This window comes from Salvelinus sp. IW2-2015, linkage group LG9 (assembly GCF_002910315.2).
Source record: "Salvelinus sp. IW2-2015 linkage group LG9, ASM291031v2, whole genome shotgun sequence".
Lineage (NCBI taxonomy): Eukaryota > Metazoa > Chordata > Actinopteri > Salmoniformes > Salmonidae > Salvelinus > Salvelinus sp. IW2-2015.
In genome coordinates, this window is record NC_036849.1 from 28,534,743 (window position 1) to 28,547,120 (window position 12,378).

Here is a 12,378-nt window from a genome sequence, read left to right on the forward strand (position 1 = left end):
TTTTGCAGTTTTAAAGATCATTTCCTGCAATTCTAAGCATTTTGCCATGGCTAATGCTGTGTTCTTTGCTCAAACATTATTACAAAATCAATACTTACATACATTTATTTTTTACATGTTCAATTCTCCCGATATCTCGCTTTTATTTTGGTGATTGCTAGTTCTGAAAGATTATATTATAAAAATAAATATTATATAGTTACATTATCTTTTCTACATAGTTTATCTGATTTTAGTCTTAAGTTTACACTGTAGGTGTTTTTCCATCCCAAATATATATTTTTGGTGACTATTTGTAATGACAGATTACACAATGTGCGCGTTCGTGAAGAGTGGGCATAAATCCACTTCGTCCCAGTCAGTGAAGCCTACTGTATCACTGCAGTCTTGTTCATACAGTAGGATAGTTTGCTGTGTGTGTGATGGCTCTCACACGACTAATGACAGCCCACAAGGGACCAGGAGTTTTCCCATAGTCAGGCCACATGATGCTGGAAAGACTCCTGACCTTAACTAGTACAGGGCCTGTATTCACAAAGAGTGCTGATCTAGGATTAGGTCCCCAGCACGCCTACTCTGAGACTCTTTGTGAATACGGGCCCAGGTGCAGTATCCTGACTCTCCAGTCTCACCTTCTTCCAGCATGTGAAGCTCGGCGCCCTGAAGGACCTTCTGCTGGACGACCAGGGAGACTTCAACAGGATGTGCGGGGCCATGAAGAAGATTGGCCTGGACGACACGGAGAAGCTGGACCTGTTCAGGGTGGTGGCCGGGGTGCTGCACCTGGGCAACGTCGACTTTGAGGAGACTGGGAGCACATCGGGTAAATCAAGTTACCTACACAACCTCTCTCTTAAGGAGTTTTCACACATAGCTCAGAGGTATAGTTTGATTCAGTTTGGTTATTTATTACATTACTTATTTTTTTCATTTGGTTCGGTTGGTTTCACATTGCCAAATGTCAAACAAACTAAAACGCCTCAATAAAACCACGTGTCCATGCTAGTAATTTGTTTATTGGCCAAAAATGCATCTATGAAAAAGTTAAACCCATCTATGACTGTCAAGAAGAATCATTTGTGTGTCCCGAACATCAAATGACTTTCGCTTTGGTCTTCCAACAACATGCGATGTGAATAGGCTATATTCAGCAGCCTATATCCCTGTTCATAAATGTGCTGCTATACTCAGAATGTTTCAGCCATATCAAGATATGATGCTGCGTGCATTTCATCAAATGCTCGCAGTCAAACTACCAATAATAATCCTCTCGTCTCCTCTTCTCTCCTCTAGTCTCCTCTACTCTCCTGTAGTCTCCTCTACTCTTCTGTAGTCTCCTCTACTCTCCTGTAGTCTCCTCTTCTCTACTCTAGTCCCGTCTACTCTAGTCTCCTCTATCTCCCTCTCGTCTCCTCTTCTCTCCTGTAGTCTCTCTTCTCTCCTGTAGTCTCCTCTTGTCCTGTAGTCTCCTGTTCTCTCCTGTAGTCTCCCCTTCTCTCCTGTAGTCTCCTCTTCTCTCCTGTAGTCTCCTGTTCTCTCCTGTAGTCTCCCTTCTCTCTGTAGTCTCCCTTCTCTTCCTGTAGTCTCTCCTCTTTCTCTCCTGTAGTCTCCTCTTCTCTCCTGTAGTCTCCCTTCTCTCCTGTGTCTCCCTTCTCTCTGTAGTCTCCCTTCTCTCCTGTAGTCTCCCCTTCTCTTCCTGTAGTCTCCCTTCTCTCTCTGTAGTCCTCTATACTCTAGTGTCCTCTTCTTTCCTCTCGTCTACACTACTCTCCTCTCTCCCGTCTCCTCTACTCCTCCCCTCGTCTCCTCTACTCTCCTGTAGTCTCCTCTCGTCTCCTCTCCTCTAGTGTCCTCTTCTTTCCTCTCGTCTACACTACTCTCCTCTCATCTCCTCTCCTCTACTCCCCACCCCTTGCTGACACATTCTTCTCTGTCGGGTCTCACTGTCCCACTTTGGAAGTAGACCCATTGAAAAGAACATGCTCAACTGAAACCACTCTCCTATAATGTAACTGACCCAGAAGTGCTGAAATGCATCTGACAGATAGGAAAAGTCATGATTCAAGCTGAAGATGGATGATGTAATAGAGTACTGCCTGGAGAGCAGATATTACCTGGAACATCGCACGGTGCTCTCGCTCCTCTGAAATGGATACATCTGCCCATTTCCCTCCATCACACCCTCTTCCTGTCTTTGCAGGACATTATCTAGGCCGACTTCACTGCCTGCAATGAAGCCATTACGTCTGCAGAATGTGTGGCGTGTGTTCACCGTGAGATGCTGTATTCAAGCACTAGGCAGCAGAAAGAAAGAAGTAGAATCCATCCAAAATCCAATTGAAGTGGCATGATGGAAGTTGCCTGTTTCTTTGTGTGCGCACCAATCATTTTTGTGTGTGTGTGTGTGGTGCGTATGCGTGTCTACTTGTGCCTGTGTGTGTGTTTCCAGGCGGCTGCATCCTGATGAACCAGTCCAGTCCGACACTAGCCCACTGTGCTGACCTGCTGGGTTTGGACCAGGAAGACCTGAGAGTCAGCCTCACCACCAGGGTCATGCTCACAACAGCAGGGGGCGCAAAAGGAACAGTTATCAAGTAAGAATACCTCTAAATTAAATGAGTAGATTTTATTGGTTTCTCGCAGTCATAGACTGAATTGTACACCAATTTACAATCATAGACTATAAAATAGTAAAATCCTAATTGATTGTAAATCCACTACYGCTGCACTTAGCATCCTGCCCTTATCTACTAGTTTAGGCCAGGGTCAACGTTGTGGTGTGGTGAAGAAGATTAGCGCTGAATTCCAATTTCATACCCTTCTCCCCCACGAGTACACTTTTCACTCCCCTCAAGGGTTTCAAAGTGTCGAGGGCATGGGCCAGAGGGAGTTTCAACTGTTTCAGAATTCAGTGCAGGGCTCTGATATGTGGAGCTGAGAAAAGATGAAAGATTACACTTTTTGTTGGCCAGCCGTGAAATTGCCGTATTCCCATACAGTGACTGTGTGGCGTAATGCTCTGTCTTGATGCTACGTATGTTGACGTCTCCCCATTACGATGGACCCAGTCAGTAGAGAGGCTAATGGGCTAATCGTATAGGCTACATCTATACTGTTTAATCAACTATGGCACTGGCCGACAGTAATAGTCCTGTTGGCTCTTAAACCCATTTGGGCCATGCTTAGCCGCCGTTATTTATTTAGATGGATTGCATAAGAGGGAAAAGCTTAAAACTTAACTAAGACTAGTACATTGTGGATCTAGTCTTGAGTATTCTATAAAGCTGTTTATGTGACGTAACCCATACACACAATTCAATCCTCCGTTCATGTGGAATGAGCACTCAATAATTTCATTATCCTTACTCAATATTAATCTCTGGCCATTCACAAATTACTATTCGTTTTTATTAATTCTTATACACTCAGGGCTCAACGAACGAATTGAAAATCTAAGCCCTGGCGGTAGCGCTATAGGTAAGGGGGGTTTCAAATATTTTTGCTAATTTCACAACCAGAATTATGGGCGCAGTAACTGACACGAAAGGGCTGTCTTTTGATGAATAAACAAGTTGAAGGTGTGTCGGSGCTTGACCCCTCACTGGCCAATCAGAACGTGCTCCATGGCTAAATACAATACATTCGGAAAGTGTTCAGACCCCATGACTTTTTCCACATTGTGTTATTTTAAAGCCTTATTCTAAAATGTATTAAGTAAAACATTATCCTCATCAATCTACACACAATAACCCATAATGAAAAAGCGAAAACAGGTTTAGAGAAATTTTTGCAAATTCATGAAACATAAACAAAAAAATACCTTATTTACGTATCTAAGTATTTAGACCCTTTGCTCAGCCTTGAGATGTTTCTACAACTTGATTGGAGTCCACCTCTGGTCAATTCAATTGATTTGGACATGATTTGGAAAGGCACACAACCTGTCTATATAAGGTCCCATAGTTGACAGTGCATGTCAGAGCAAAAACCAAGCCATGAGGTCGAAGGAATTGTCTATAGAGCTCTGAGGCAGGATTGTGTCGAAGGTCCAAGAACACAGTGGCCTCCATCATTCTTAAATGGAAGAAGTTTGGAACCACCAGGACCCTTCTTAGAGCTGGCCGCCCGGCCAATCTGAACAATCTGGGGAGAAGAGCCTTGGTATGGGAGGGGACAGAGAACCCGATGGTTACTCTGACAGAGCTCCAGAGTTCATCTGTGGAAATGGGAGAACTTTCCAGAAGGACCATTTATTTTGTATATATTTTATTTAACCTTTATTTAACTAGGCAAGTCAGTTAAGAACAAATTCTTATTTACAATGACGGCCTACCAAAAGGTAAAGGCCTCCTGCGGGGACGGGGGCTGGGATTAAAAATAAAACAATTGAATAAAAATAGGACAAAACACACAGCACGACGAGAGACAGCACAACACTACATAGAGACCTAAGACAAAGACATAACATGGCAGCAACACATGAAAACACAGCATATGAGCAACACAACATGACAACAACATGGTAGCAACACATGGTGGCAGSACAAAACATGGTACAAACATTATAGGGCACAGACAACAGCACAAAGTGCAAGAAGGTAGAGACAACAATAYATCATGCAAAGCAGTCACAACTGTCAGTGAGAGTGTCCATGATTGAGTCTTTGAATGAAGAGATTGAGATAAAACTGTTCAGTTTGAGTGATTGTTGCAGCTCGTTCCAGTCAATAGCTGCAGCAAACTGAAAAGACGAGCGTCCCAGGGATGTGTGCGCTTTGGGGACCTTTAACAGAATGTGACTGTCAGAATGGGTGTTGTATGTGGAGGATGAGGGCTGCAGTAGATATCTCAGATAGGGGAGAGTGAAGCCTAAGAGAGTTTTATAAGTAAGCATCAGCCAGTGGGCCTTGCGACGGGTATACAGAGATGACCAGTTTACAGAGGAGTATAGAGTGCAGTGATGTGTCATATTAGGAGCATTGGTGGCAAATCTGATGTCTAATGGTAAAGAACATCTAGCCACTCGAGAGCAACCTTACCTGCCGATCTATAAATTATGTCTCCGTAATCYAGCATGGGCAGGATGGTCATCTGAATCAGGGTTAGTTTGGCAGCTGGGGTGAAAGAGGAGCAATTACGATAGAGGAAACCAAGTCTAGATGTAACTTTAGCCTGCAGCTTTGATATGTGCTGAGAGAAGGACAGTCTACCGTCTAGCCATACTCCCAAGTACTTGTTTGAGGTGACAACCTCAAGCTCTAAACCCTCAGAGGTAGTAATCACACCTGTGGGAAGAGGGGCATTCTTCTTACCAAACCACATGACCTTTGTTTTGGAGGTGATCAGAACACGGTTAAGGGCAGAGAGAGCTTGTTGGACACTAAGAAATCTTTGTTGTAGAGCGTTTAACACAAAATCCTGGGAGGGGACAGCTGAGTATAAGACTGTATCATCTGCATATAAATGGATGAGAGASCTTCCTACTCCCTGAGCTATGTTGTTGATGTAATTTGAGAAGAGCATGGGGCCTAGGCTTGAGCCTTTGGGTACTCCCTTGGTGACAGGCAGTGGCTGAGACAGCAGATGTTCTGACTTTATACACTGTACTCTTTGAGAGAGGTAGTTAGCAAACCAGGCCAAAKACCCTTCAGAGACACCAATACTCCTTAACCGGCCCACAAGAATGGAATGGTCTACCGTATCAAAAGCTTTGGCCAAGTCAATAAAAATAGCAGCACGACATTGCTTATAATCAAGGGCAATGGTGACATTGAGGACCGTTAAGGTTGCAGTGACACATCATAATCTGAGCGGAAACCAGATAGAATACTATAGACATGAAGAAAGCCAGTCAGTTGATTGACAAGTTTTTCCAACACTTTTTATAAACAGGGTAAAATAGAAATAGGCCTAGAACAGTTAGGATCAGCTTGATCCCCCCTTTAAATAAAGGACACACCATGGCTGCCTTCCAAGCAATGAAACCTCCCCAGAAAGGAGAAAGAGGTTAAAAAGGTCAGAGATAGGCTTGGCGATGATAGGGGCAGCAACCTTAAAGAAGAAATGGCCTAAACCATCTGACCCAGATGTTTTTTTAGGTCAAGTTTAAGGAGCTCCTTTAGCACCTCGGACACAGTGACTGCCTGCAGGGAGAAACTTTGTAGCGGGGCAGGGGRAAAAGAGGGAGGAGCATCGGGGCTAGTCGCATTATACGGGGTGGGAGATGAGGACATTTTGGATGGGCAAGGAGGCATGGCTGAGTCAAATAGGAATCCTGACTTAATGAAGTGGTGATTTAAAAGCTCAGCCATGTATTTCTTGTCAGAAACAACCACATCAACATTAAGGGACATGGGCAGCTGTGAGGAAGAGGGTTTATTCTCCAGATCTTTAACCGTTTTCCAGAACTTCTTGGTGTTAGACCCACAGAGAGAGAACTGCTCCTTAAAGTAACTAACTTTGGCCTTCCGGAGTGTACTTATTTATCATTTGCCTGAACGAGAGCCAGTCAGTCTAAGTATGCAGTATGCGTGTGCCGGGCCTTTTCGCCAAATGCAGTTCTTGAGGTGGAGTAACTCTGCAAGATCACGGTCGAACGAGGGACTGAACCTGTTTTGAATTCTCATTTTCTTTATGGGGGTGTGTTTGTTAACAATATCACTGAAAATATCAAAAAAGAAGGTCCAAGCGTCTTCAACAGAGGTGATCAAGCTGATTCTATACCATTTTACAGAGGCCAGTTCGTGAAGGAAGGCTTGCTCATTAAAGTTTTTTAGCAAGCGTCTGCTGTATGACAAATCAGGACAGGTCGTTTCACTGAACAGCCATTATGAACACAGGCTGTAAAACAGTGATCACTAATTTCATTACAGAAAACACCAGACTGACACCTATCAGGATTATTTGTGAGGATAACATTGAGGAGAGTAGCCTTTTCTGGGTGTGTGGAGTCATACCTTGTGGGATTGGAAATAATCTGAGAAAGATTTAGGGAGTCTCATTGCTTTAGGACTTGGTCAGGTGGTTTAACCATTTCTGCAGCACTCCACCAATCAGGCCTTTATGGTAGAGTGGCCAGACGGAAACCACTCCTCAGTAAAAGGCACATGACAGCCCGCTTGGAGTTTGCCAAAGGCACATAAAGACTCTCAGACCATAAGAAACCAGATTCTCTGGTCTGATGAAACCAAGATTAAACTCTTTGGCCTGAATGCCAAGCGTCACATCTTGAGAACCTGGCACCATCCCTACTGTGAAGCATGGTGGTGGCAGCRTCATGCTGTGGGGATGTTTTTCAGCGGCAGGTACTGGGAGACTAGTAAGGATTGAGGGAAAGMTGAACGGATCAGAGTACAGAGAGATCCTTGACGAAAGCCTGCTCCAGAGGGCTCGGGACTTCAGACTGGGGCGAAGGTTCACCTTCTGACAGGACAACAACCAAGAGAACGCAGGAGTGGCTTCGGAAAACAAGTCTCTCAATGTCCTTGAGTGGCCCAGCCAAAGGCTGGACTTGAACCGGATCTAATATGTCTGGAGAGAACTGAAAATATCTGTGTAGTGATGCTCCCCATCCAAAGTGACTGAGCTTGAGAGGATCTTCAGAGAAGAATGGGAGAAACTCCCCAAATACAGGTGTGCCAGGCTTTTAGCGTCATGCCCAATAAGACTCGATGCTGTAATCGCTGCAAAAAAGTTGTCATTATGGGGTATTGTGTGTAGATTGATGAGGGGRAAAAAACAATTTATTCAATTTCAGAGTAAGGCTGTAACATAACGAAATGTGGAAAAAGTCAAGAGGTCTGAAAACTTTCCGACTGCACTGTACAGTGTGGTTACTTTGTGTTGTGTATTTACTGTATTTTATGTATTGCGTTGTCATCAACTCAAATTCGAATGTTAGTCMGTTACAGCCTATTTTGTTAAATAGCCTACAGAAACAAAATAGAAAAATGTAGGCCTATCCCATATTGGCTAAATATGCTGAATATGTTTTTGAACAGTAATTGCATGGCTTCAATATGGAAATATATTGTTAAAATAGCATGCACACTGATATATAGGCCTATTGTAAAATGTGTTATGTCTGAGCTATGGACAGGCCAAACATTTTCAATAAGCAAAATTTAAATTCACTATTGATAAGACCTAWAAAGACAGTGAATAATTCTAATAAAACGAAACAACTTGTTTTAAATAGGTTGTCTATATACAGTTACAGGCACCATAATTACTCATTGTAGGCATATAATATCAGGCGTAGACTATGTAGGATTTTACACACATTCAAACTATTTTTATAGGAGCTGGAAAAAGAGCCAATATAAAGAGACGGGGAACATTCACTCATCGTTACTGCGTCCAGATATATATATATAGCTATAGCCTACCATCACCACCCTTCCCACCTCAACGCAAGCCAGATGATGTTAGACAGGTAAATTGACGAACCTGGCGTAAGGGCTTGAAAAATGACAGTTTTTACACAACGAAATTGCATTTGACATTTGTGCCTCCTTAACGCCAGCTGAGAATAGAGCCCACAGTGTTCYTAGACAGCTATTTCAAAGCAGAGGTCCTAGGACGAAACAACCCAGTGGTGCTGTATTGATACCATCCAAGAGTAACAGGGCTGGATTAATATTTCAACAGGCCCAGATGCAGCCTGGCCTCAGTCTTTTCTCTCCATGAATAATGCAGCTCTATCTGAGGGGGAGGGGAGGTAGCCTGGAGCCTGGTGCCTTGAAAGCAGGTGGATTTTAAATGTTTTWAACTTTTTTTAACTAGGCAAGTCAGTTAAGAACAAATTCTTATTTACAATGACGGCCTACTGGGAAACAGTGGGTTTACTGCCTTGTTCAGGGGCAGAACAACATATTTTTACCTTGTCAGCTCTGGGATTCGATCCTTTCGTTTACTGGCCCAACGCTTTAACCACTAGGCTACCTGCCACCCCGGAAAGGGGGCTGGGCCATGTCATTTGGGCCCCAGACACTTCGCCTTTTCCTGGGGAGGTTGAGAATCGGGGGGAGGGGGGGTGTGAGTGGAGTGGCTGGTGTCTCTGGATCTGAAGTGGAGTGGCTGGCTAAGGTCTATATGGAGAACCATTTAAGGAGGCTGATCGTGAGTAGATTATAGATGAGAATATGTTGAGGACTGGGGTGGGAAGTAAGCAGAAATGGTATCTGGGCCTGACTTCAACAGGTCAAAGGTTTGCTCTGAACCTGCTGCYACAGCTCTAAGCCTGTTCAGGAGAGAAAAAACAGCAGGATACATTTTGAATAGTATTTCAGTCCACCATGTTAGATACCAGCCACAAGACTGGGTGCAGGATGGGGAGCACTACACCATAGCTGAACTTGTTCAGTTCAGAAGAACTATTCAACCACTTTGAATAATTGCAGCCAAGTGGTGTTGGAGAGTGCTATGGTAATGAGAGTGAGCCAGGGTTCAGGGAGTACAGTCACTTCTAATAGCGTCTCTGTTGACCTCCGGACCTCCTTGTCTTAGAAAAGAACACACTTATACCATCCTGTAAATACTCATTAAGAAACAACTCCAACTTTCTTTGCACATTAACCTGGTGTGAGAAATGGCAGCATTGATTAAAACTGTGTATCTTTATTAAGAAGTAGCCTTGTCACAGTTTTGGCTGCTCAGTGCCCCGCTGTCTTTTCCCCCCAGGGTGCCTCTGAAGGTGGAACAGGCAAACAATGCCCGGGACGCCCTGGCCAAGGCCGTGTACAGCTGTCTCTTCGATCACGTGGTCAGGAGGGTCAACCAGTGCTTCCCCTTCAACACCTCCTCCAACTTCATTGGGGTGCTGGATATCGCTGGTTTTGGTAAGTATGTCGTTCTAGAGCAGTGAGTTTCTCTGTCTGTCTTTTTCCCCTCTGTCTGTCTTTTTTTTTTTCTCTGTCTGTCTTTTCTGTCTATCTATCCATCTCACCATTCATTTATCTGGAAGGCTTTTGTTTCCTGCATGGCCTCACATAAACTCTTATCTTGCTAAAAACTTTACTAACTGACTTAATTGGATATATACAGTACCAGTAACTGCCTGAAGATGATCATTCTTCATTCCAACACTGGACGTGGCAGATCATTTACACTTTCATGTTCTTACCCCCCCCACAGAGTATTTTGAGCACAACAGCTTTGAGCAGTTCTGCATCAACTACTGTAACGAGAAGCTGCAGCAGTTCTTCAACGAGCGCATACTTAAAGAGGTGAGTGATTGATGGAGACTTGTGGGGGGCGCGGGGGTGGGTTGCTAGTGTTCTTTAAGCTCTGGACTCCCACTGAAGACCCAGGAGGATGTCGGTCAACAAGCTAAAGATGTGTGACACGCAGCACACAGACACACACAGCCTGCCTGTGCGATCTCTCCACAGACACACACAGCCTGCCTGTGCGATTCTGTCCACAGACACACACAGCTGCTGTGCGATCTCATCCACAGAACAGGACACAGCCTGCCTGTGCGATCTCTCCACAGACGCACACAGCCTGCCTGTGCGATCTCTCCACAGACGCACACAGCCTGCCTGTGCGATCTCTCCACAGTCACACACAGCCTGTGTAATCTCTCCATAGAAGAGTCACTCTGCACGTTACATTCATTATAATGGTAATGTTTCTGTCTGTGGAGATGAGTGTTTCTCTTTTCTACTGGGGACTCCTGTTTTATTCATTGATTTGCAACGGTCTCCAATTAACAATTGATAATTTTAAGGAATTTTAACAATGTTTGAACTAGATAAAACAGAGATTTGTGTCTGTTGGCCTTAAATGATCCAGAAAAATAAATAAATAAAAAGCCATTTTCAGTACTTGATTCAGTAAGTCATGAGTGTTGCTAGATCTACACTAATTAAAATRTTATTTGTCACATGCGCCGAATACAACCRGTGTAGAACTTACAGTGAAATGTTTACTTACAAGCCCTTAACCAACAATGCACTAGCCCTATTAGGAGGATGAAACAAGATCTGAGCMAGCATCAGTGGTTAGGAGAAACATCTTCCTACTTCAGTGTTGACTTGCTACTCTTTCTGCAGGAGCAAGAGCTGTATCAGAAGGAGGGACTGGGAGTCAGTGAAGTTCATTATGTCGACAACCAGGACTGTATAGGTGGGTGCCACTGCCAAACCATTTTCACCTTACTCCATAGAGCCATTTTTTTGTTTACAAGCAGACGTCACGTTTGAGTGATGCGCACTCATTCTTGCGTCAAAAAGCCCTATAGCAGAATAGCAATATGCAGATGTCAGGATGGGACCTTGACAAATTTAAGTGAGTGATGACCATGAAAACACAAGACGGATGACTATAGCTATGATCAGCATGATCCCTATTATCTGTTGCCAAGGTAGCAGCTACTCTTCCTGCGGTCCAGCAAAATTAAGACCGTTATACATTTCACAAGATTTAATTTTGGATCACATTTCAGAACAGATTGCATTTCATGACAGATTTAATTTCAGACTACATTTCACAACAGATTTCACAACACATTGAGGTAGTTTGCTAGGTATTCCATCCTCCGAAGACATCTGCAATGTTGTAGACGATAAACATCTGATTACGTGTTTGTTAACTTGAACTGCATTTGAAGTTAGATGTTGTTGTATTGACTCCGTAAACACGCCCCTTTCTGGGTCAGAACTGCGCTCACGACTTCTCATGACACAGCTGGGAGGGAAGTGGGTCGATGTATTATTACACAGATCTTGTTGTCTTCTGCAGTAAGCTGTGAAGCCCATTGAGATGTCTATGCTATATTTCATTCTATGGTGGAGCTCTTACATAACCCCAAAATCTTTCTAATATTGCACTTACAGTATAGCTACATAGATTCCAGGATATTTCCCAGAACCTGGTTCTCACACAATCTATCTCAACTCATCAGGGTGGGAAGTCTAACTCCCCAAGAGCAGCTACTAAACTATTTGGCTGTTTTAATATGTGAGACAGCACACTGACAACAAGTCTCTAGGTGATGCATTCTGTACCTGTACTGTACGCTCCAAGGTCAAACATAATGTAAGGACTGGGTTTAGAAGGAAATAGATGCGATCTGTTTCTGGACTGGCTATAGAAGGAAAGATATATGGGATCTGTTTCTGGACTGGCTATAGAAGGAAAGATATATGGGATCWKATTCTGGACTGGCTATAGAAGGAAAGATATATGGGATCTGATTCTGGACTGGCTATAGAAGGAAAGATATATGGGATCTGTTTCTGGACTGGCTATAGAAGGAAAGAGCTGAGCTGTCTGGTTTCACTTGTGGCGGTGTAGGTCATGAGCTTCCTGCGTTTCACTGAGGTGTGGTGTGGCTGAGCTGTCTTGAGTTTTCACTTGCGGTGTGGTCTGAGG

At 43.8% G+C, this 12,378-nt stretch overlaps 1 protein-coding gene across 1 annotated transcript in view; it reads left to right on the forward strand.

Annotated features, from left to right (window-relative positions):
* LOC111968897 (unconventional myosin-VI-like) overlaps positions 1 to 12,378 on the forward strand; it is a 130,972-nt gene that overhangs the window by 61,182 nt on the left and 57,412 nt on the right. Inside the window, exons 11-15 of the mRNA XM_070445249.1 lie at positions 643 to 823; positions 2,450 to 2,594; positions 9,682 to 9,839; positions 10,135 to 10,226; positions 11,058 to 11,130. Of these exons, the coding sequence (XP_070301350.1) occupies positions 643 to 823; positions 2,450 to 2,594; positions 9,682 to 9,839; positions 10,135 to 10,226; positions 11,058 to 11,130 (649 nt within the window). The remainder of the gene's footprint in view (positions 1 to 642; positions 824 to 2,449; positions 2,595 to 9,681; positions 9,840 to 10,134; positions 10,227 to 11,057; positions 11,131 to 12,378) is intronic.